General features: G+C 36.6%; 2 protein-coding genes across 2 annotated transcripts in view; one reads left to right on the forward strand and one right to left on the reverse strand.

Annotated features, from left to right (window-relative positions):
• Positions 1-18,068: 18,068 nt before the first annotated feature.
• RPA3 (replication protein A3) lies at positions 18,069-22,366 on the reverse strand. Its single transcript, XM_019443419.2, has 4 exons — positions 22,062-22,366; positions 20,684-20,758; positions 19,210-19,318; positions 18,069-18,426 (listed from the first exon to the last, which is right to left on the reverse strand). The coding sequence occupies exons 1-4, from the start codon at positions 22,158-22,160 to the stop codon at positions 18,344-18,346; spliced, it is 366 nt and encodes a 121-aa protein (XP_019298964.1). The 5' UTR covers positions 22,161-22,366; the 3' UTR covers positions 18,069-18,343.
• A 60-nt stretch (positions 22,367-22,426) lies between these two features.
• UMAD1 (UBAP1-MVB12-associated (UMA) domain containing 1) overlaps positions 22,427-25,480 on the forward strand; it is a 217,288-nt gene continuing 214,234 nt past the window's right edge. The window contains exon 1 of the mRNA XM_019443418.2: positions 22,427-22,552. The gene's annotated coding sequence lies outside the window, so the exon portion shown is untranslated. The remainder of the gene's footprint in view (positions 22,553-25,480) is intronic.

Genomic DNA, 25,480 nt, shown 5'->3' on the forward strand with positions numbered 1-25,480 from the left:
ACTGTTGGTACTTATTATGTGCCGTGTTCCATGCATGTTACCCTATTTGATCCACACAGTAGCCCTGTAAGGCAGGTGTACTATTACTGTTCCCATACTGTACATGAGGCAGTTGAGGTATAGGGACACGATGTCACTGTGGTAGGTTACACAGCTAGTAAATAGCAGAGCCACGATTGAGGTAGCAGCAATCTGACTTCCTAGTCCTTTTAATTACTATTTTATACTTCTGTGTACTACTTTATGAACTGAACAAGAAAGGTTTTATTTAATATTAGTACATCAAAACACACCAAAAAATGTCAATAGCTCATTCAGTGTAAAAGGCATTTGATAAAATTCAAAAATTCATTTCCAATTTGTTTTTTAGATTTAGTTATTATCATGCAAAGGAACTGTTTTTCCTCCCTTGTTTCCCTTCTATTATGCTGTCTCAAACAGCTGGCCTCATGCCTAGTGGAGAACTACTGAAATCCTTCCCATAAAACAAGGATCCTAATGTTACCACCAGTTTTGTACATAGCAGCACAGAAGAAGAAAGCACAAGGAGGCACACCTTGTTTCTTTTCCAAGTCCTTAAAGTTTGGTGTGGCAAAAATGCCATAAATAGTTAAAAGGCAAGCAAACTGGTAAACTACAACATGCATGACAAATACCCTTAATTCATAAGGAGCATTCTCAAATTCATAGAAGACCCAACCAATAGATAATCTTGATCAAGAACTTGTATAGGCAAAATAAAATGGCCAGTAAATATACATAAATGTTGAATCAGAAACTAACACTAATTAAAACAATAGGATACTGCTCACCTGCCTGCATAGATTAAAAAGAATAATATGCATTTTCATGGATGTGGAAAAGGAATATTCTCAGATAACAGTTTGTGAGAGTATATATCACTACAAGTGTTCTTGAGGACATTAGAGCAGTATGTATCAAAAGCCTTAAGGTTCACACCCTTCGACATAGATAGATCGAATATATGGGAACATTTCTGAGGGATAGATAAGGGCACAAAGATGTATGTTTCTAGGAAGTGGTTCATAACAGTATTGTTTATGATAAAAAAAAACAATAAAATTAAGAGTGAAGAAATTGCTATGTCCAGGGAATACTAACAAATTATTCAAATAGTATAGATACTTTTATTGACAAAGGAAGATTCATGAAGTATTAGCAAAGAGAAAGGCAAGTTACAGTATGTATAACATATAAATATATTTGCATGGAACATGAATATTTACAAAAATTTTAACAGTGGTCATTACTCAAGAGTGGGATTTTAAGTGTCATTTTTTCTTCTTGCTTATCTGTCCTCTAGTTTTTCTATAATAATGATAAATGTACAAATAAATGAATGTGCATATCACACACACATTACTGCCTTTTTATAAAAGTTACCCATGATATGGTATCTTACTATGATAATGAACAATCAAATATGGGGAATCATTCTGAGAATTATTCTGAGAATAACACCTTGCTGCAAGCTGTTATGAAAATTAGTATTGAAAGCATTTTTTTAGATTTCATATTTTATGGTAATATATAGGAATAACATGAAGATGTGGATTTTTCTCTTAATCTTATCTCTCTTATCATATTTGGAAATAGTGCATTTTGCCCTCCATTTAGCACATTGGGAAATAGATCCACAAAATAATTCTGATTTCCCTGAGATTAGTGGTACGTAGTCAGTGACTTTCAGTATTTTCTCTTCTAGATCTTTCTCATGAGATTTCCTAACTCCTTTGTTTTGGCTGTAGGCCTGTAGCAGGAAACCATCCTTTATGCTTTTTGTGTGCCCCCGTGTACCGGACACTGTTAAAGGTTATGATTTCAAAGGGTTGATGGGCACCATGGGTTGCCTTGGAGGAGCTGTGTGTCTAATGGAAAATGGTAGACATAAGCATAATTTTCTACAGACTCAAATCTATTCAGGTTAATATTGTTGCTGTGAAGTATTTTAGCATCTTATCTCTTCCTACAGGCCAAAAAAAAAGGTCAATTTATTTTGTTTTCTAATTTGGACTTTCAAAAATGGTTTTCTAATTAGAAATAATTTAATGAAGTAGAGTTGGTCTATACCATTTTTCAAAAATGTAGTTTTCGTACTGATCTATTAACAGTCCAGTGTTTTGAAATGCTTTGCTAAAAACAACCTTAGGATTAAAGTTATAGACAAGAATAAAACAAGGATCCTGTTGTTGTGCTGATTCTGCACATAGCTGTGCAGAAGAGGAAAGTGGAAGGAACCACCCAAGTCCTTGAAGTTTGGTGATGTATGTAAGTTATGTAATGTCAGAAGTCACAGCAACAATAGTAATTCAGTACATGTGGACTTTCATCATTCAATTTATGAAAAGCATGTTGCCTTAACATAATTTCATAACTGGAAATTCAGATGTAGGAATCTAATTAGGTGGGCTCTTAAAATATAAAGTCATAAAGATAAGGTAGTCTGGAGCATTTGAAGAAATTAATGTCTCAGAAACTTGAAATAGGCACTTGTGTAAGAATTCATGCAAACTGTCAGTCTTACATTTTTTTATTTAGAGAATAGCTAAATTATTAGCTATTATTTACATAGCTCCATTTATATATGCAAACATATGTGTGGGGACTGGTGGTGTGCATGGGTGTATTTGCAAGAAAGTCAAGTTTGAAATAGCAAATGTCAGAAATCAGGCTTAATTAGATTTATATCACATTGCAGCCACACATTTTGCTGATGATGGTTTAAGAAGTTGCACTATTAAACGTGGTGAAACTATCTTTTTAGTAGCAAGTAATTTGATAACTATTTCATAGTAAACATTTGAATGGTGCAAAGTTCTTGTATTACATATAATTAGTTATGTCAAAAAATTATTTTCTTGGGGTGCTTGGGTGGCTCAGTCGGTTAAGCGTCTGATTTCAGCTTAGGTCGTGATCTCACAGTTCGTGAGTTCAAACCTCGTGTCGGGCTCTGTGCTGATAGCTCAGAGCTTGGACCCTGCTTCGGATTCTCTGTCTCCCTCCCTCTCTGCCCCTCCCCTGCTCGTGCTCTGTTTCTCTCTCTTAAAAAATAAATAAACATTAAAAAAACTATTTTCTTTATCAAGGTGGAAATTTGTATTCTGTATTAAGCGGGCATACTTAATATTTGTTAGTTGAACAATGGGTATGTATCTTTATGATAAATAAAATGTTCCCAAAATAGATGAAGATGTATAATTAATGGAGCAAAACATTCAGCAGCTTGATGTGAGAGAAGTATCTCTTGCAAAAGTAATACATTTTCTCATCTTAAGTCTTATCTTTCCCTTCCATTCTTCAAAAATGGAATGTAGGATCAGTTGTGACTCTTAGAACAAATTGCCATTTTTTAAGATATATAGATTTCTGAAATACATGAAATTCCTTTTGGAAAAGTGAGTATGACTCAGTGAATGCAGAGAGACTGCTGGCTTCTAAAAAAGAATACTCCTCTAGGCAGGGAACATTATTTTCCACTGGAAGGATTAGACACAAATTGGAGATTTGTGGGGGGAGATCCTTGAGGTCATTTGCTACAACTATTGTTTTGGTAACATCCTTCACCTAACTTAGTGAACAAATACTTTTTTAAGTCTATTTTATTGAATTCTGTTATCTCTGTTTCAGAAACTGTTCTGTCAGTTATAGAATATGTTCTTTCTGGAGACCCGAGAAATTAAAATCATGTATCATCCTTGCTGATAAAACACATCCTATGGGAAAAAATTAGCCAAGAAGTTACTCAGTACCTCTCCTGGTTTCCCTCTTGTAATTCTCTGTTCTTTTAGAGTTCATTCCCAATATGTGGAATTCTACAGATTTCTAAATAACTTCAAATACCTCATGCTAGATTTTGAGTGGTGTATATTTTCTCAAGCAGAGACATCTGAACGCAGTGAAAATGAATTCTCATAGAACAAAATTGCCAAGCATATGTGACAGAACTGTAGGGAAAAAGAGCATAACTTTAATCTTCAAAGAAGCTTAAAAATAGCTCCACTGTTATTATGCATGAGGCCTGACAAATGACATTTCTCATTTTGGCAGCATTCACCCACAGCCCTGTATCAGCAACTGAACACATTCATCTCTGGGATAAATGATTAATGAGCTGCCTATCATCTCCACTTCTTTTGTACCAAGTGGCAGAGGCTTCAGTTGATCATATTGCAGCCATCAGCATCATTATTGAAATTGATTCTGCCACTAGAAGGTTGTGCTTGGACAATCGATTAGCATTTAAGTAAAATAATTAAGTTACGGCATTAAAAATAACACAAAATCATCCCTTCTCAGTCACTCTGTCACACCTGGTAAAGTTGTTTTGTTTTGTTTTTGCTTGTAAGCTAGTATCATACAACTTTAGATTGAGGAAGGAAACATGGTAGGCATCAAAATTCAGTTCTTGTTTTGAGTGGAACCCACTAAGAGAATAAACCCATTCTCTTTATTAATCACTGTTGCATTGTGTGAAATGTAAACTTACAAAATTGTGTAACTTGTATGCAATGGTGAGCAATGATTTTGCCAAGTTACTGACGTTAGAGAAAAAGTAAAAGGGTAGAGTTAAGACATTTTTGAAAGGCCAGAATTAATCAGAAAGGAGAGAAGATGAAGGATGTAGATTGACAAATGGCACTCTGATACAGTGAAATGAAACTTATTTTTCAGCAAGCAGATGTGAGAATGGGGAAAAAAAACATCATGTAGATGTTTTGGTGATGTGGTCTGCATGTCTAAAACAGATGGCAGAGAGTGATGGTCAGCACAGGCCTACAGAAAAGTGATGGACTGCAGTTTGGGTGAAGTGTGATACACCCAAGGGAAAGGACTTGACACTGTAGGAGCTCAGTAAATGTTAGTGGGGTTTTAGTTACTCCTCTTTCCTCCGCATTTCTAGTCTTAGGCAAGACAACTCAATCTGGCTGCTGGAGTGGGGACCTACCTGTGTATTTCAGTGATAGGGAAAAATACCATGTGATAAAGATAATTTGATTGTACATCATGGTGTCCAAGGCATAGTCTTTTTGTGCATGGAGTGATTTCTATAAAGATACATGGTTAGACTGCCATTAGGTACCTTCTGGAATCAATTATTAGTGCCATCAGAACTGTTCATCATACAAGGGAATCCCAAGACTCGTTTTGTATAATTGGAACATTATTCTCACGTAAAAACATCCTGAGGAGGGAGTTGAGTGGTGGTCAGATTGGTGGAGTGATGGATGTGAGGGTCTTCTGAATTTCATAAGACCAACTGTTTAATCTACCTCAAAATTAAGACAGCTACCTGAACTACATTCTATTTGTCACCCAATCAAAACACATGCACATTTTCTTCAGAGTTAGGACTTGTTATACAAAGAAACAGAGCCATCACAGCTCTTTCTCATTCCAGCTCCTTCTGCTCTATACTTAAGATTCCAGATTTTAGAAGTTAGGCTGTTGGTGATGGTATTGTGAGTTTCAGTCTTTTTCTGGTTTGTGTATATTTTAAGAAACTAGAAAAGGCTGCTTTGAGGACTAAGTAGAGGACATTTTTACCCAAAAATTGTTGATGTAGATAACTGAGACCTGTATTTTGTTTTTTGTGTTGTGTTTTTTTTTAATTCAAGTTTAACATACAGTGTTGTATTAGTTTCAGGTGTACAATATCATGATTCAACACTTCTATACATTACTCAGTGCTCATCATAAGTGTACTCTTAATGTCCTTTATCTATTTCCCCCATCCCCCTACCCACCTCCTCTCTGTCAACCACCAGTTTATTCTCTGTATTTAAGTCTTTGTTTTGTCTCTTTTTTCTTTTTTTTTTCCTTAAATTCCACATACGACTGAAATTATATCCTATTTGTCTTTCTCTGACTGACTTATTTCACTTATCATAATATCCTTTAGGTTCATCCATGTTGTGGAAAATGGCAAGATTTCACTTTTTTTTATGACAATAATATTCTGGCGTGTGTGTGTGTGTGTGTGTGTGTGTGTGTGTGTGTGTACCACATCTTCTTTATGCATTCATCTATCAATAAACACTTGGGTTCTTTCCAGATCTTGGCTATTGTAAATAACGCTGCAGTAAACATAAGGGTGCACATATCTTTTCAAATTACTGTTTTCATTTTCTTTAGGTAAATGCCTAGTGGTAGAATTACTAAAGCATATCGTAATTCTGTTTTTAATTTTTTGAGGAACCTGTTTTCCACAGTGGCTGCACCAATTTGCATTCCCACAAACAGTGTACAAGGAAGGGTTCCTTTTTCTCCACATCCTCGCTATTGTTATTTGTTGTGTTTCTTTATTTTAGTCATTCTGAAAGGTGCAAAGTGATATTGTTTTAATTTGCATTTCCCTGATGATTAGTGATGTTGAGCATCTTTTTATGTGTCTGTTCGCCATCTGTATGTGTCTTCTTTGGATAAATGTCTGTGCAGGTCCTCTGCCCATTTTTAGTTTGATTTTTTTTTTTTTTTTGGTGTTGTGTAAGTTCTTTATATATTTTGTATACTAACTCCTTATTGGATATATCATTTGCAAACATCTCCTATTCAGTAGGTTGCATTTTTGGTTTTTTGGTGATTTCCTTTGTGGTTCAAAAGCTTTTTATTTCAGTGTAGTCCCAATAGTTTAATTTTGCTTTTGTTTCCTTTGCCAGAGGAGACATATCTAGAAAAATGCTTTTAATGGCTGAAATCAAAGAAATTATTACTGATGTTTTCTTCTAAGACTTTTCTGGTTTCAGGTCTCACATTTAGGTCTTTAATCCACTTTGTGTTTAATCTTGTGTATAGTGTAAGAAAGTGGTCCAGTTTCATTCTTTTGCAAGTAGCTGTCCAGTTTTCCCAACACATTTGTTGAAGAAATTGTCTTTTTCCCATTGTGTATTCTTGCCTCCTTTGTTGTAGATTAATTGACCATAAAAGCATGGGTTTATTTCTGGACTTTCTATTCTGTTCCATTGATCTATGTGTCTGTTTTTTTGTGCCAGTACCAAACTGTTTTGATTACTACAGCTTTGAAGTAAATCTTGAAATCTGGGATTGTTATACCTCTAGCTTTGTTCTTCTTTTCCAAGAGTGCTTTGGCTATTTGGGGTCTTTTGTGCTTCCGTATAAATTTTAGGATTATCTATTATACTTCTGTGAAAAATATTTTTGGTATTTTGAGAGGGATTGTATTAAACGTGGATTGCTTTGGGTGGTATGGACCTTCTAACAATATTGGTTCTTCCAATACATGAGTATGGAATGTTTTTCCATTTATTTGTGTCAACTTCAGTGTCTTCCATCAATGTTCTGAATTTATCTGTTAGTTCCATCTGGTCCAGTGTGTCATTCAAAGCCCTTGTTTCCTTGTTGATTTTCTGTCTGGATGATCTATCTGTTGATGTAAGTGTGTGTTAATGTCCCCTACTATTATTGTGTTGCTGTTAATTTTTTCCTTTATGTCTGTTAATAGTTGCTTTATGTGTTTGGGTGTTCCATGTTGCATGCATTAATATTTACAGTTGTTATAACTTCTTCTTGGATTGGTCCCCTTATTATGTAGTGTCCTTCTTTGTCTTTTGTTACAAACTTTGTTTTAAAGTCTGTTTTGTCTGGGGCGCCTGAGTGGCTCAGTTGGTTAAGCAGCCAACTTCAGCTCAGGTCATGTTCTCATGGTTTGTGAGTTCAAGCCCTGCATTGGGCTATGTGCTGACACCTTGGAGCCTGGAGCCTGCTTCAGATTCTGTGTCTCCCTGGCTCTCTGCCCCTCCCCTGCTTGTGCTCTGTCTCTGTCTCTCAAAAAGTGAATAAAAACGTTAAAAAAAAATAGTCTATTTTGTCCAATTTGAATTGCTACCCTAACTTTCTTTTCACTTCCATCTGCATGGTAAATGTTTTCCTATCTCTTCATTCTCAGTCTGCATGTGTCTTTAAGTCTGAAGTGAGTCTCTTGTAGGCAGCACATAGATGGGATGAGACCTGTATTTTGGAAAGTGGGCAGAATATGGTTAAAGTAAGAGGAAGGACTGCAGTGATATGAAAAAAAAAAAAAAAACAAACACATGGAAACAAGAGTTCCATAAGTGGACCGTTAACAAACTTACTTTTTATGTTAAAATTCTTCATTGACAAATAATTCTCTTCACTCACCATGAGATGAGCAGGTTAGGCCAAGTTGTGCTTGATCTGCTGTGAGTGAACAACCCCACCCTTCTTTAAGACCCTTGACACAGATTGCTATCAATCACCTTTCCCTCCAAACCTTTTCCGGCATAGTAGTATTCAAGGCAGCAGCTATCAGCCGGTCAACATTCATGTTTCCCATTTTTTGCCTCACCATTGATTTGGAAAATTACTTATAAACTATTTAAAATCATGAATGGTTAGAATGGGGAGAAAACTACAGGGTCATTCAGGGAGGTGCTGGAACTAGCTCTCAGATCTCTTGAGTGAAGTCTAGTGTTTTTCTGTTTCATAGATGAACTAGACCAGATGAACTGTTCCTTGTTAGTACAATGTATATTATATGAGCTTTCAGTGATTTTTTTTTAAAGCTAAGTTTTGTTACAAAAATAATGCAGGCTCATGAAAAAAATATCAAAAATTACAAAAAGTACAATATGGAAGTAAATATCTCAGCCCTTTGCTCCATTATCCCTGTTATCTACATGCTGCCTTCCAAAATTCCAACTTTTACTTTCCAGAGGAAGCTGCTTTAAAGTTCATATACACGTATGGAAATGTTCTTTACGTAGACTGTATCTCTCTAAGTCTGTGTCAGTCGTTGCCTCTCTTCATGTGGATAAAATCATGCTATGTAAATTTTCCTTCAAATTACTTTTTTTAACCTAAAAATGTATTTTGCAGACCTTCCTTAGCCCATATATACCCACTTTTTTTTTTCTTTAGCTGAATGGTATGCAATTATATGGATATATCCTCCTTTCAATGGCAATTTGAGGTATTTCCAATTGCCGTTTTTACAAATAATGTTGCAGGGAACATCCGTGCTAGTATATCTTTGGGTATTTGTGGGTAAGCGTAACTGTCAGATACAATATAGAGCTTGAAATTATTGAACCAAAAGTTATGTGCATTTTACATTTTGATAGCTATTATCAAATAATTCTGTTATAAACCATTTTCCTATAAATCATTGGTATAGAAAATGCTTATTTTCCCCCAACATCTTCAATAGCTGGCATTAAAAAAAAATTCTAATTATGGCCATCTGGAAGGTAGAAATCTTAAAAATGTGTTAATTTATGTATGCTCCATTCTGAGTGAGGTAAGCACAGAATTTGTCCACTGTTTATTTACAGTGCACTTATTGACATGCACTGCCTGCTCATTTCCGTGCTCAAACTTATTGATCTTTACTTTTGAGAAAAAAATAATGTTGGAAAGCCCTGATTTCGATACAATTCTCTCCTTACTCATCTTTTGTAAAATTTCAAAATTACTTTTGATGCATTTCTCCATTTTCAGGATTTTAATATTTTTCCTCTACATTGGTCCACCCCGTCTGCCCCCTCACCCAAAAGGGGAAAATAATAACCTTCTCCTTCCTTTTATCTTCTTCAATTGAGAATGGTCCAGCATTGATCACATTAAAGCAGTTGTTTAAACTAAATCCCTTTATCAAGGGATGCAGTCAGTATGTAACCATAGAGATTATATTTTGAAGTCAAATAGAGGTGGTGGTTTTGACTATCATCTAGTAGCTATACACCCTTAGCCAAATTAGGAAATACCTCCTACCCCAAAGAAGGGGATGAGGCTTATATGTTAAATAAAAAGGGGTGGGGCTTATATGTTAAAATAAAGGACGAACACAGCTCACACACACACACAAAAACCTTCAAAAATGGTATCTATTGTTATTACTGTTAAGAAATTTGGAGAATATATTTTGGGTAATTTACTTAGTTCAAAATAAGAAGCAATATATCTAGAGTGTTAATTCATGTTTAAGTGTTTGGTTGCAGTTAGGGTGAGGAGGACTACCAGTACTGTCAAAAGTCTCTGATGGTCTCGGTTCAGAGATAATTTTTGTTACAATGTTGCTTAGTATATTGTACTCCATTGTCTTGTTGCCACCTAGTGTGGGTTCTTCGTATTCATCTTGTGTCTCAGTGGTACCCACTGTAGGTGAAGTCATGTGTTTAGGGATAGGGATATATATAACGGGCCAAAGTGACCAAACTTGGCTGATTTGTTTAGAATGAATCGTACTGAAAATTTTACCTCCTGTTTACCTGAGGGTTATTCAGGAACACATTTCTACTGTGAAGACTTTTTCACTTAATTTTTGAATGGGGAATTTATTCACATGATTGAGGTAGTTTATTTCACCCTCATCCACTATCTTTTGAGTTTTCCGCATCCTATTCCTATCCTTGTGGAGTTAGAAATATTTTAGAGAGGCAGACAAAAGATTGCAACAAAGTCTGACAGCACACTTAAGGTCTTCTCATTACTGGTGATTCTTGGTGGGGTTGTTGGGTTCTGGGAGGGAGGGCATTCCAGAATCCTGACTGAGAAGCTTCAGCCATGAAATTTTAATATATATCAGATTAAGACTTTAAAAGATTGACAAACAGTTAAAGGAATAAACTGCCATAGATGAAATAAAATGGTTCCTTGGTCTATTTATTGAAATCTCTATTGCAGTAATCACCCCTGTATGTGGCAACCTCTAGAGGTTAGTTATATGAAAATGCTTCCTGAAGTAGTTTAAATTGGGTACTCTTGGCCTCTTCTTACCAAAATGCATGGGTGAAAACTAACATATGTGACACTTTCATCTGTGTACTTTAGCTAAGTAGAAATGACCCATTTCCAGGTTGTAATAACATTGTATTTAATGGTAACGTTATTACATTTATAATATATAAATGGAATTAATTGTATAATGTTATACCATATCATTGTGAAATGCATATTGTAATATGTTGTAATATATCCAAGCCCAATATGAGTAAAACTCTTATTTGCATGCCTGCATTCTTATGAATATTATGGAAATGAGTAAGTTCGTTTCTTAGTAACAAGTTTCCATAGCTCACAATCACTTAAATATGTGTATCTAAAGTTTCTCATCAGCGCTTTAGAAGTTTTCCCCTAAACAAAGCAATCTGTCTTTTTATTTTTCATGAAATCGTTTTTCTATTTTAGCGTACATTCCTTTTTCATTTTTAAGTCTGTAATCTTCGTTATATAAACTGCAGGCTATCTGAGTGAGGTAATCTACTCTCCCCTCTGCTGGAAGGGGGAATGTTTTCCTGTGCCACCATGTAATTTGCTTTGCAACAATTATTGCTATTTGTAACCAGATATAGTGATCACAGGACACATGTAGCTGAATTTAGAATCTGTTGAAAACAGGGAAGGCAGTATGACTGTTTCTAAATGTCATTGACTTAATGATTTTAATTCATTAAAAATTTTAAAGTTCAAATGCATCAATCCAAACCATTCATTTCTGAAATGTACTTCAGATAAATCCTTCCATGTTCTGATGTTGCAAATGGCTGTCAGTATATTATTTTATTTCCCCAAGTCCCTGCAGTTACTTAGCCTCATTTCCAATGATATAGTTTATCAGATAACTTATCTTTAGTCCTATTTTTAAAACTACAGAAGCCAAATATCATGTATTCTAGGCAATTTAGGGAGTCATACCGACAGGTATATGGTACATATGGTGTCTTATAATCCTTTCCAGGCTTTCTATCAAGGAATCCTAGATGTATATGTAACTGGTATCTTTTACCAGTTGTATATGAAATTTACAAATGTTTCTTTGGCCTTGTAATTCTTCTTTTTTTTCTTTTTTTCTTCTTCTTCCTTTAAGTAAATGCTCAAAGAATCAACTGTAAATCAGGTTAAACGGGAAGCATTATTTTTGTTTAAGCTTTATAGTTTCTGAGTTCATATATACTGATAATGTGTATGCTTTGTATTGCTTAAAAATGTTATTAAATTTGTATACCAAATACATTTAGGTTATAAGATAGATGATAAAGGAAGAAAAGCAACATAGAACATATTTTATTCATTTTGGAATGTTATTTTTAAGTTTTCCTTAAGAAGGTCTAGAGCAGGATATTAGTGCCAGTTTTAGCAGATTAATGTTCCTGTGACAAATGACAGCAATCAATTGTCTGACTGTCTTATTCTATTTCCACTGGTAACTCAAGTTCACATTTGGGGAAGTCATATTGTATGAATTTATGATGGGGAAACAGGGAAAGGATAGAAACCTTTGCATCTGTCTTAAATTCTTTTTTTAGAAACAAGTGGGATAGAAATAAATATCATATCTCATCTTGAGTTGTTTTCATGACTTAATCATACTGCTGAGGGTGAAGGAAATTGCTCAGTGGGTCAATTCCTCCAGGTCACAAGCTTCCAAAAGAAAAAAGAAGTCTACAAATTCCCCTGATTTGAGGCAATGGTTTCTAATTCCTAGTTCCTCCCTTGGTCCACAGTATGTTCATCTGGAAAACATTTAGTCATTTCTGAGGAGATTCCAAAAGGAGGGAGCCCCTGGTCCACTGTCTGCCTCTTATAAAAGGTCAAATACATGACTAAGGCATAACATTTCTGAGCCATATGAAAGAAATAACTGACTCAGTGGGACCCTGATCACTGAAAAAGAATAGTGTATCTCTTAAAAAGATGTATTCTCTCATCAAGCCCAATGCTTGCATAATACTTAGTTTCTCAAAAGCTACACAAAATGTTAAGATGTTTAAGTGAAATGAGACACTGATTTTGATTTTCTTAGGGTTATGCTAAATTTGTTTGACACAATTTGGCTTTATATGATCATTGTGTATTAAGTGGAGTTAATGAAAATCAATACTAAGGTCTAAATAATATTTAGTTCTTAAATAAATACCTAAGCTAAGAATATTAAATGTCTTAGCTTTTGAATCAGTAATTATTCAACAGAAGAATTTATCTTTGTTGATTATCTTTCAAGATTTAGAGTGGCAAGATACCAAGATCTTTAAATGAAACCATTCATTTAAGCCTATTCTTACTAAATAAACTTTACCTTACCATAACATTTTATGGTAAGAGATTCTTAGCCAAAATTATTTTCCTGGGTAATATTTCAAACTCCTGTGAAAAATGAATAGAATCTTTAAAATGGAGGCTAATTAAGTCACAGTGTCATCTATGGTATTGCCAAAACTATTACACTTACGGTTCATATATTTTCTTTTCAACTTATGGCACTCACTGTTGGAGAACTGTCTCAAAATTTTCTCAACTTTGCCTCTTTAATAATGCATTATATAAAGTCCACAGCTATGGTTGTCCTTTAACTCCCCATCTACAGAAATAATTATGTAGAAAAAAAAATTTTTCATATGTGAAAGCCACTATTTTTTCAGTCCAAGTCTTTTTCAAAAAAGATGAGGAAATGCAACAGAACATAGCACTTTGCTTCTGGCATTTTGTAATACACAAAGAAGAACCAATGGCATGCTAATGACAAATTTAATCCTTGCAGTGAAGATGAATGTATTACACTATAAATTGTTCATCGTCTACACCTCTGGTCTTAATTAGCCATCTCAAACCCTATGCTGTAGGTCAGATTGGGGTCATAAAGACCATAGGTGGCTTCCCTCAAACCAACATCGCAATTAAAAAGTAACTTAAAACATATGCTTTGTTACTACTCTGGATTTAGCATCATCTTTTTCAGATAACCTGTAGTATCAGATTATTAATCTTCTTTCAGCAGTAGATCAGAATCAAATTCCATGTGAATTATGTAAGGGAGGAAACTGAGTTGTAGTTTTACTAAATAGAACTTAAAGAATCATGGTGGATTTCTTTGAAACCTTAGACCAATTAAATATTAAATAGCTCTGAGTCAAGACACCATTAGAGATTATGCTGTGCTGTTATAGATTGACATTTCAGAGGACAGGGACATTATTTATGTGTATGTCTATCCCAGGACTTGACACAAAATGTTTATTGAGTAACAATATATATATTAAATGAATATCTTAAAAGACAATAATTCTATGAATTTAGTAATAATACTAGTTTATCACTCAAACCATTTAACTCACCCTATTAAGAGATGCTTTCTGAGTTGTTTTAATTTTGCCTTTTTCAGATGAGAAAAAAAAGATCATTTGGAGAACATCTGTAAAATTACGACTGAAGACAATGATTTTATAGTTCATCACACTTCACATTAGATTATGTGTGATATATTCCTTTTACAATTTTATGGAAAGGTTTGATTGTTCTAATGGATTTAAGGATATGAAAATTGTATGGCTTGTTGTTCCTTCCTTTTCCTAGGTTTCCTGGACAGCTGGAGCTAAATTTAATGCCTACTTGTATTCCCTATTGAGTGATTTCATACTTGTTATGTCCTTTTTTGATATTTCTCCCTTTTTACTTTCATAGCCTAAGTCTTCTTAGAAATAAGTGTGATACATGTTAGTGATGTCAGTGTTTTATCTTCAGTCCTTATCTTCACTTGTTCATTGAGCTTTGAACATTCTTGACGACTCTTTGAAGCTTTGCTTCCTTGCCTTTCATGGTGTTCTGTCAGTGAGTAAATATTGAGTGCTTACTAAGTGTCAGGCATTGTTGGGGCCCTTTTCTTGACTCAGTCACTCTCCCACTGCTGTTCCGTAAGTGCACAGTTCCCCCAGGTTGTATCACTCGTTCTGTGGTTCTCTCAATTGGTGCGCTGTTCTTTGATTTAGAAACGATACCTTACTTGGAACTCCTGGGGCAGATTAACTCAATTTTTGGATTTTAGGTAAAGTCATAGGATGCATCTGCCATATGTTATGTAACACCCCCTCACCCCGAAGGCAGCACCCTCTAACCAAACATATTAATATTTCTGCAGCGAAGCATATGAGTATTTACAGTAAGTGGGATAAAGACTACAAGGAACCTGACTAATTTTCTTAATGGGTTTTATTGCCAAATGAGTTTTGTCCCAAATCTAGAGAAAAGATTTGGGGTTTCAAACCATTTTGGATTTTGAAATTTCAGGTAAGAGGTGGGAAGATCCTTTAAACTCAACTTTAAATATTTTAGACTGTCTCGCAAATCTCTGTCTGATCCTACATTTCCAAGTAATCTTCTGGACATCTTCACTAAAAGATCCTATCAATCTCTTAATTTGTGTTAAACTTTTTGCCTGCTTGCCAACCGACCTCATCTGTGCTTCTTACTCTGTTTAATTCCTAGCATAATCACTGAGTCCTGCGGAATCCATTATAATATATTCTGAACTTCTTGTCTCTTGTCCTTTGTCACCTCACCTATTATGATTTCAGTCTTCATTGGCTGTTTCCTTGGCCTTGTTGACTCTCAGACCAGGCTGGATGGACTAATTTATTCATACACTATGTTAGGCATTAAAAAATACCAGTAAAACAGTTTTGTTTTGTTTTGTTTTGTTTTGTTTTCATCTATAAACACCTCTCCTTAGTGGGGAAGACTAGAGCACTGGTTCAATAAATGAGGGAACACTTGGCACAATGGATATTTTGCAACCATTATTTTTAAAAAGGTTGAGATAGCTCTGTATGTCAATTGCCAAGACGTATTATAGGAGAAATGCATGTTGCAGAACAGTATATTGAGGCCCTATATAGACAGTTACATAGTCAAAATTCTGGAAAGCTATCTATCAGTCCATAGCACTGTCTCTGGAGAGACACTAGGAACTTGACTTTCTGATTTTTGAAATGTTTAAATATATGTGCAGTAGTCCCTTCTTTATCCATGGCTTCACTTTTCTATAGTTTCAGTTACCTGCGGTCCAGAAGCAGATGACCCTCCTTCTGATATATCCTCAGGTCAATAGTAGCTCAAGGCTATGTCACAGTGTCTATGTTATTCACTTCATTTCGTCTCACCACATAAGCGTTTTATCATCTCACATCATCACAAGAAGGGTGAGTACAGTTTAGTAGATATTTTGAGCGAGATGATATTCACATAACTTGTATTACAGTATATTCTAATTGTTCTAATTTATCATTAGCTATTATTAATCTTTTAATGTGCCTACTTTAGAAATTAAACTTTATCATAGGTATGTATGTATGTGTGTATAAGAAGGAACAGTAGAGTTAGGGATGATACTATCTGACACATCCACTGGAGGTCTTGGAAACATATTTCCCATGGATAAGATTGGGGAACTACTGTATGTGTACATGTATTTAATACATGTATTTACATTATATAAAATATATTAACACAATTAAGCATCATATAAATTATATATTAAATATATATTTATAATAGATAAGCATAATAAACTTATCTGAAAATTAAAAAGGTTATCAGCAAGTTAAGTGTGATAAGAGGTATAAAGAAAGAAATATAACATGAGTAACTAACTCTGCTTGTCTGTTAGGGAAGCATAGAGAATGTTTTCCTTTCTAGACATTGCATTCAGAGTAGAGACTAAGTTCAGTGGCACCAGGTCTTAAAGGGTCTAGTGTGTTCCAGGAACAGCATATCGGTGCTGGATGGACAGTAGTTTCAAGGGAGAGTAGGTTTCAGAACTCGGGTGAGACACGGTCAGATTGTGAAGGGCAGCTGTTAATTGGAAATGTGGACCTCGGGTCGTCAGTGGAGAGCCTCTGGAGACTGTTCATCTTTTTTTAAATATACGGTTTATTGTGGAGTAATTTTAGATTTACAGAGAAGTTGTGAGAGAGAGTTCTTGTCCAACACCTCACGCAGAGTCCTTCCCCCTTAGTGCTACATTACCATTGTACCTATGTCAAAACTAAGAAACCAACTGTGGTATATATTAACTAAACTCCAGACTTTATTCAGATTTCACTGGTTTTTCCTTTGATGTCTTTTTCTGTTCCAGGAACCAATCCAGGCTTAGTCTTCTCTGCTCTCTGAGTTTCTCTTTTCTTGTTTATCATGACCTTGACAGTTTTGAGGGCTACTGATCAGTTTATAGAATGTTCTTCAATTTGGGTCTGATATTTTCTGAGGAATATTTTCTGAGATATTTTCTGAGGTGTTAAGGGTTTTTGAAAAAAATACCAGAGTTGTGAAGTGCCTTTTTAATCACATTATAGAGGGCATGTGATTTCTGCCATGTCATTACTGGTGATGTCAACCTTGATCACTTCGTTAAGGTAGCATTGACCATATTTCTCCACTGTAAACTTCCCAGGAGGTTTTCCCTTTTCTAAACTTATCCGGTTTGTGAACTTTATAGTATGATGATTATGACTGTGTTTAATGCAATTGGATTGGTTGGGAGACACAAAGAGCCAGGAAACTGGAAGGCCAGGTACAGTTAGGGCTGTTGCAATAGTTCAAGTGAGAAATGACAATTGTCTAATCTTACAGGGGCAGTAGCAGTGAAAAGGACTGGAGATATTCAAGTTCTGGGCAATGGAGTGGCTTATGGTAGTTTTAAAGATAACAGAGCAAATCAAAACCACAATAAGCTACCACTTCACATCCATTAGGATGGCTATAATAAAAAAGTCAGATTATAGTAACTGTTGGTGAGGATGTGGGGAAATTAGAATTCTTAAACACTGCTGCTAGGAATGTAAAATGCTACAGCCGCTTTGCAGAAATTTGGCAGTTCCTCAGAAATTTAAGTATATTTACCATTTGATGCAGTAATTCCACTTATAGGTATATACCCAAAAGAAATAAAAAATATGTATACACAGAAACTTATCCATGAATGCTCATGATAGCATTATTCATTATATTCAAATGGTAGAAACCACCCAAATTTCCAAATGATGAATGGATAAAAGGGGTATATCCATACAATAGTTTTGGTATATGTTTTATTTGGTTCTGGTTCTCTGGAGAACCCAGATACAGGTACTCACAAATATAAAAGATGTAGGATTCTGATTGCCTTTAATAAATGAAAATCATTACACAGTTGGCCCAGAGTTTTACTTGGCAGTTTGAAGCCTGACCTTATAGCTATGAAATTCCAAGTTTGTGAATGAATACATGACTAAAAGAGTAAGAATGAAATGATCAACAGCATGTACCATTTCAGCTTTTATTAATAAAACAGAAAACTAAACTCAAGGCAACTGCATTTGACCTGACCACACATAACCAGAGAAGTGAGTCTTTACGAGGACTTAAAGGAGAACTGTCAATATACAGATAGGTTCCGTCAAAAGTGAGATATTGCAATATCTAAATACAGTTAGGTAAGTGAAATTAAAAAGAGAACAAATTAACTATTAAAAATCACAGAAATCTCATCCTCAGATATCAGGGCTTCTTTTAACAGCCGTCAGCGTGTTCATCGAGATCAATCATACTCCACAACTCCCAAAGGAAAAAACTGAGGGAATTCCTGGGTAATTTTCACAGCTTCATTGTAAAGTCCAAGATCTAAAACAAAACGAAACAAAACAAAACAAAAAAAAACATTTTAGCAAACACAATCTACAGTGGAAAGATGTAACATCATTTATTATCTAAAAGATTTCTACTTATTTCTCTTTTCTTTCCCTTTTAAAGGTCAACTTATTTTCACAATCTGTCTTCTAAAACAGATACAGATCGTCATATTTATTAACCTGTGGCTCTAAAAAATAAGACACAGGGTACAGGCGACTATTCATCTTGATATCCAATGTACAGGCACAGTTCTTGTCTGGTTGTGTTTAAGGCATTATGCATTATTTAATGCTTTCAATCCATATATTAAAACAAAAAGCCTGATGACATTATTTTTGTTTGCCATGTTCTTTAAGTTTCTCTTCCCACAAATATTAATCTTTACTGAGTTTATTTAAGCATTGCTTATTGGGGTTCCTGGGTGGCTCAGTCAGTTAAGCATCCAATTCTTGATTTTGGCTCAGGTCATAATCTCACAGTTCGTGGGTTCAAGCCCTGAATTGGGCTCTACACTGTCCTGCTTGGGATTCTCTCTCACCCTCTCTTTCTCTGCCCCTTCCTCACTCACTTGCATGTGCGTGTGTGCACTCTCAAAATAAACTAAAAAAAAAAGTGTGCCAAAATGTTCTCCTATTTTCCTTTGGGATGAGAAAATTCTATAGAAATTGAAAGATGGCAGGATTGAGACTGAAGACCAAAACATCTCCAGTTAAGAATAAAATTGTTTTCCTCCTAATTACATGAAATTTCTAAATACTAGAATGCTTTATTTACCAAAAGGATGGTTATCTTCTTTAAACTGGACATAAGATGCACACAGAATGGTTGCTTTGGCTGTTACTCTTCCAACTACTTCCACAATTCCAGAGATTTCTTCCTCAAGCTGACACAAAAGAACAAATCGTCAACTTGGGGTTTCAAGGTGATAACTTGGAAATAGTGCTACAGTTTACTCATCTTTCATTCTATGTAACATAATCATTTTAAAATTTACCAACATAAAAACTGAATTGTAATTTGTTAAAAATGTTTGAGTACTTAATGTCAGCATGTCATAATTCAATTACCTTTAGCAGTAGCTTCTGGTCCAAAGATCCAGTTAAATGTTCAAGTTGAAGACAAAATCACTTAAAGATACTGAGAATGTCCCGCTTTCTACAAGGAGTACTTGTTTAAAAGGACACATTGAAAGGAATTTTCTAGTTTCTATACCTTGTGCAGTGTGTCCTGTACATATTAACTAAACAGCACATGTATTTGTCTTCATAAAAAAACAAGAAAATTGAGTACAATAAACAAAACAAAAACAGGGGTGCCTGGGTGGCACAGTGAGTAAAGCGACCACCTTCAGCTCAGGTCATGATACTGCGGTTCATGAATTCTAGCCCTGCATTGGTCTCTGTGCTGACAGCTCAGAGCCTGGAGCCTGCTTTGGATTCTGTGTCTCCCTCTCTCTTTGCCCCTTCCCCACTCATGCCTTGTCTCTCTCTTTCTCTCTCTCCCCAAAATAAACATTTAAAAAAATTTTTTAAATGTAAGAACAGTAAGTGATAACTAAAGTACATGTAAACAAAAATAGAAAATAGAATTTAAAAAATGTAAAACTCTTGAGAAAGGAAAAAATGACTTGAGATTTTTTTTGGTTTTTTTTTAATTTTTAACGTTTATTTATTTTTGAGACAGAGAGAGACAGAGCATGAATGGGGGAGGGTCAGAGAGAGGGAGACACAGAATCTGAAACAGGCTCCAGGCTCTGAGCGGTCAGCACAGAGCCTGACGCGGGGCTCAAACTCACGGACCGTGAGATCACGACCTGAGCCGAAGTCGGACGCTTAACCGACTGAGCCACCCAGGTGCCCCGACTTAAGAGATTTTTTTAATGTGATTTTATGGTCTTTCATAGGAATGGGAATTGTCACCCAGTTAAGGTGATATTTTAAAAATTAGAAAATCATGGAGCCCAAAGAATCATTGGTTAGAAACGTAAAGGTATCTATAATGTAAGAAGAGGACAAAAGTTTAACTTTAGAGCAGGGAGGTTTTATAAACTCATCAAGCTATTTTGTTTCAGATAAACAATACTTTTTAGTACAAATATACCCTGTATTTTTATTTGCTAAATCTGGTAACCCTGCACTAACAACAAATCAAATAGGGTCCATGCTTTATACATCCACTGCAAGACTCAGAAACATCAGCAAGATGAAGAATTAACTATAAGATACATAGAATTAATACTTAAACATACAGGCTCCATCAACTCAATGGTTCCATTTTTTCCTTCTCCATCTGAAAGAATAAACATTTTTCCAGTGGGATGAATCTAAAAAAGAAACACGAAATTAAAAAAACAACCACATAAACAAAACCATTAAAATCTCATTAAAAATATTAAAAGTTTGATAAAAGATCAGCAGATTGACCCAAACAGTCTTGGAACGGTTTATTTGGTTCAAATTATAATCTTGTGTTACTGTATCTGGTGAAAGGACACATAGTTAAATTTGAATTTCAGATAAATACTTTTTAGTACAAATATATCCTGTATTTTTATTTGCTAAATCTGGTAACCCTGCACTAACAACAAATTAAATAGGGTCCATACTGTCTAAAAGTGAGATCTACTAGCACCCATGATTTAAATAGTATGTATCCCACCTGGGGGTCTATTTTAAAAATTAAGCATGATGCCTGCGCCTGGCTGGCTCGGTCCGTAGAGAGTGGCCACTCTTGATCTCAGGGTTGTGAGTTCCAGACCTACCTTGGGTGTATAGATTACTTAAAATCTTAAATCAAAAAATTAAGCATGATTAAGTAAAGCGAGAACTGTTTGTTAGAAGTATTAGAACTACTGTTAGATGTAAAGAGTGAAGTCAGATCTGGTCTGAATGCCAGCTTTGCTACTTGCTGTGGCAGTGAGCATTTTAACCATACATCACTCCTACTCAGTTTCCCTACCTGTGAAGTCGGAACACCACCTATTTCACGGAGAGGATGTGGGGTGAAATGAACTACTAAGGCTTTCTAGTAGTTTTCTTTTCCTCAGCTTTCTCGGTTCACTGGGAAGCTTTGGGTCTGCTTTTCATCAGTACGATGAAAGCTCTGTATGTACTCTTAACACTGGAGTAAGAAAACATACTGATATAGGATCTGGAAGGGACATAGATCTGCTATAAAACATTGGAAGAATGTTTTATGGCGACGTGACCTAAATGAGAAAACGAGGATTGAGAAGACACAAAACTGCATGAGAAGGAAACTAGAAAAATAGAGAAGTCAAGACTAGCTAAATTAAGACGTCAGAAGGTAGATGTGTGAGTCAGGTCTCTAATTTTCTTTATGTAAATACAAAAAGAACCAGAGTGGAGGGAGCTAGAATTAGAACGGAGCGCATACTAAAAGGTCGCGATCCCGCGCCATGAATGTGGCGCCAAAATGGGGCTGCAGTAGCTAAAAAGCGTGCCAACAGTCGCCTTGTGCAAAATGAAGCAATCGGGAGCGCAGTAATGTTCTAAGGCCTGTCTTCCTTCACCCTCCCTCACCACCCAGAGGCTGCGACCCGGGCGGTCACGGGGTCCTTCCTCTCGGCTACCAAGCGGGGAGCCGAGGGCGGCGAGCGCGCGCACCTTTTCCAGCCTCCCTACGAAGCAGACCGGCTTGTCGATGAACCGAGCCAGCATGCTGGCGTTGATGCGCGACCTGGGCAACTCCATGACGTCCACCATGATTGCGGTACGAGACCTACGGCCGGCGGGAAACAGACGACAGAAATTGTGAGCCCCGCGGCGTCTATGGGACGCCGGCACCAATCAGCGGAGACCAACACTCTCACTTCACCAATCAAACGTGCAGAAATCTCGATCAAACTCGAGCTGTACAGTAGAGGGACCGAGCCCGGAAGGCTGCTTCCGGAAACGGGGATCGGCTGCTTAGTGACGCGCAGCGTCCCGGAAGTTGCCCGGGTCCTCCGCAGAGTGGGCAGTGGAGGCGGGGCTTGGGTGGGGAGGGGTTTGAGGCTCCCTCCCGCGATCTCGGGCCTCCCTGCCGGATTTGACCCCGGAAGCAGGGTGTTGGGCTCCGGTGCGGTAGCGACGGGGGACTGCGGCGCTAGCCTCAGGTACCTCTTCTCGCGGGAGGCGCCGCAACCTTAGTGTTTCTCTTTCTCCCCTATCGACGGATGCAGATGAGAGAGGCGGGACTCGGTGCTTGCCCCGCCGCGGCGTTCTTGGTGCTGCGCAGAGACCGTTCGCGTTTCCCCGCCTCCCCTCTTCCCGGTTCTGCGTGGGAAGCGCGGGATTCTTTGCTGAAATGGAGGGATCGGGTGTTTTTGACACCTGCCCTCCTGGAGACGGGAAGTGGGGTCTCCAGCGATCTTACATTGTTTTTGTCAGGCTCTTGCTGCTAGGTGCAGAGGGTCGGTGATTTAACCGCTTAAGCTGCGTCACTTACCATTAGGTTTCCCACCTGTTAGAAGAAGGGCTGACCTAATACTCGACTTTTTCTAGCCCTTGCAACCTGGCCACACTAAGGAAGTGCGAGTTTTCTCGCCTCCTGCGTGTTAGCAACAAATTGATGCTTTTCAGAATGGGTGGGGGTAAGGATCACTGAGCTAGGAGAGGAGACGAATTTAAATATGTTAGATCCTGAGCAGGTGCGCTTCTCCCTGAGACATAGTTTACTTATCACGAAGTGAAAGGGTTAGATAATATGAATGTTTTGCAAGATGCCATCTAAGTTTTGTCCATGTGATTCACGGACTCAACTCCCCGGCAATCTTCCCCCCACATTGCCCTCTACGCACCAGGACGTTGGAGGCTTCGAAGATAAAATGTTTGTTTCAACGAGATTCGGGGGTGGGGGGTTTCTTAAAACCTTAGCTGGTTCATGTGAATGTTGATTTCAGATTTATCTCCTGGGATTGGTACTGCCTTGCCAGGGATATTCTAGAATGAGCGCTCCTAAAAATACCTGCCAACGCTACTGCGGAAATGGGGGGGGGGGGGGGAGAACAACAACTTTTTTTTTATTGGAGTATTATCACTTTTTGGAAACTGAGTCCATGAATTTGCTTAAAGATCCTGAGTTGTCACCATTCAAATTCAGGCACTAGACGGAGGCTCCTAATTTAGTCTCGTAGTTGCCTTAAGCAAAGAAGATTCTTTTTGAGATTTCATGTGGCAATTTAAGATAGATGTGCCATAATTAAATGATACCCTCCCTCAGTGTTTATTTAGCTGAATATATTTGTCTTTTAATTTAGCTGTCACGAAAACAAATTTAAAGGATTTCTTTAGCCAGATGCAGGGTGCATGTGAGTTAGTGTATACAAGAATGGTGGTTGTACTGGCTCAAGTCCATAAAGTTTATATTTTTGTGCAAAACCTTGACTTATTTTGCACACTGTTGTTTTGGGAAACAAGTTGATGTGCGTTATAAAGGGTAAGGTAGGCATGAATATCTTTAATAGCAGTTTAAAAAAAAAGCAGCCCTTAATGTACCAGATGCTAATATCATTGTTTTATTATAATTAAAAGACCACTTTCACATACCAATGGCCTTTAAAAACAACAACAACAACAGAAAGATGAACAAGAAAATAATTTAAAACATATTTTTGGATATTTTTGGAGTCATTTAAATGTATTGTGTAATACATAATGCACAGAGAAGAGTATATATGGCTGTTATGCATAGTTTCCAGAGAAATTAAATGAACTCATTCAGCTGAAGAAATGGAATTTAGCCAATTAGTAGTTTGTGCTTCCTCAGTTATATTCCCCTCTAGAGGAGCCACAAATAAACACTATCTTGAAATTTGTGTTCAGCACTCTAAGCTTTTCTATATAGTTTATCACACATGTTGGCATTCTTTCATGGTATGTTTGATTTTGCTGGTTTTGACCTTTCTATAAATGGAATCATAGGATATATATCCTTTGACTTGTTTATTTTGGTTGTTTTTGATTAATCCATGTTGACATATGTAGGTGAATTCATTCTTTTCATTCAGCTGTTTTGCTGTGTTACTGACATTTTGATTGCATACGGGGCTGCTATGCATGCATATTTTTGTACCTATTAGTTGGTATACTTGTGCAGAGGTATATCAGTAGAACTTAGGGTATGTGTCTCCAACTTTACTAGTAAAACCAAATACAGTTGACCCTTGAACAACACAGGTTTGAATTGCATAGGTCCACTTGTTTCCAATTTTTTTTTATAAATATAGTACAGTACTGTAAATGTATTTATTAAAGATTTTCTTAATAATACTTTCTTTTTTAGAGGAGCCTGAGTGGCTCAGTCGGTTAAGCATCCAACTTTGACTCAGGTCATTATCTCACGGTTGGTGAGCTCCAGCCCCTCATCAGTCTCTGTGCTGACAGCTCAGAGCCTGGAACCTGCTTTGAATTCTGTGTCTCCCTGTCTCTCTGCCCCTGCCTAGCTTAAGCTCTGTCTCTCTCTCTCAAAAATAAATAAACACTAAAAATTAAAAAAAAAACCCTTTCTTTTTTGGGGGATGCCTGGCTGGCTTAGCTGGGTAAGCATCCGACTTCAGCTCAGGTCATGATCTCATGGTGAGTTCGTGAGTTCCAGCCCTTCATGGGGCTCTGTGCTCACAGCTTGGAGCCTGGAGCCAGCCTCGGATTCTGTGTCTCCCTCTTCTCTCTGCCTGTCTCCTGCTTGCACTCTCTCTTTCTCAAAAATAAATAAACATTAAAAAAGTTTTTTTAATTAATATTTTCTTTTTTCTAGTATATTGGAAGAATACAGTATATAATACATATAACATATAAAATATGTGTTTATCAGTTGTTTATGGCTTCTGGTAAGGCTTCCTGTCAATAGTAGACTATTAGTAGTTAAGTTTTGGAGGGAGTCAAAAATTATATTCATTCTTCCACCACTGTAGGGGTGGGTAGGGTGTGCACCCCATCCCCACATTGTTCAAAGGTCAACTATACTGAACTCTAACTAGTCATACCAATTTATTGTTTTATCAGAAGTATAGGAGAATTTCAGTTGATGCACATTTTTGGCAACT

The sequence above is a fragment of the Panthera pardus genome, unplaced genomic scaffold (genome assembly GCF_024362965.1).
Source record: "Panthera pardus isolate Hobbes unplaced genomic scaffold, ASM2436296v1 HiC_scaffold_8, whole genome shotgun sequence".
Lineage (NCBI taxonomy): Eukaryota > Metazoa > Chordata > Mammalia > Carnivora > Felidae > Panthera > Panthera pardus.

Bases quoted from the DNA above. Each gene is read 5' to 3' on its own strand.
- RPA3 (XM_019443419.2), bottom strand. From the start codon at position 22,160: ATGGTGGACGTCATGGAGTTGCCCAGGTCGCGCATCAACGCCAGCATG. The intron at 20,759-22,061 runs GTGCGCGCGCTC...TTTCTTTTTTAG, and splicing joins TCGTAGGGAGGCTGGAAAAG to ATTCATCCCACTGGAAAAAT. The intron at 18,427-19,209 runs GTAAATAAAGCA...GTTTTGTTTTAG, and splicing joins AGAAGATAACCATCCTTTTG to ATCTTGGACTTTACAATGAA.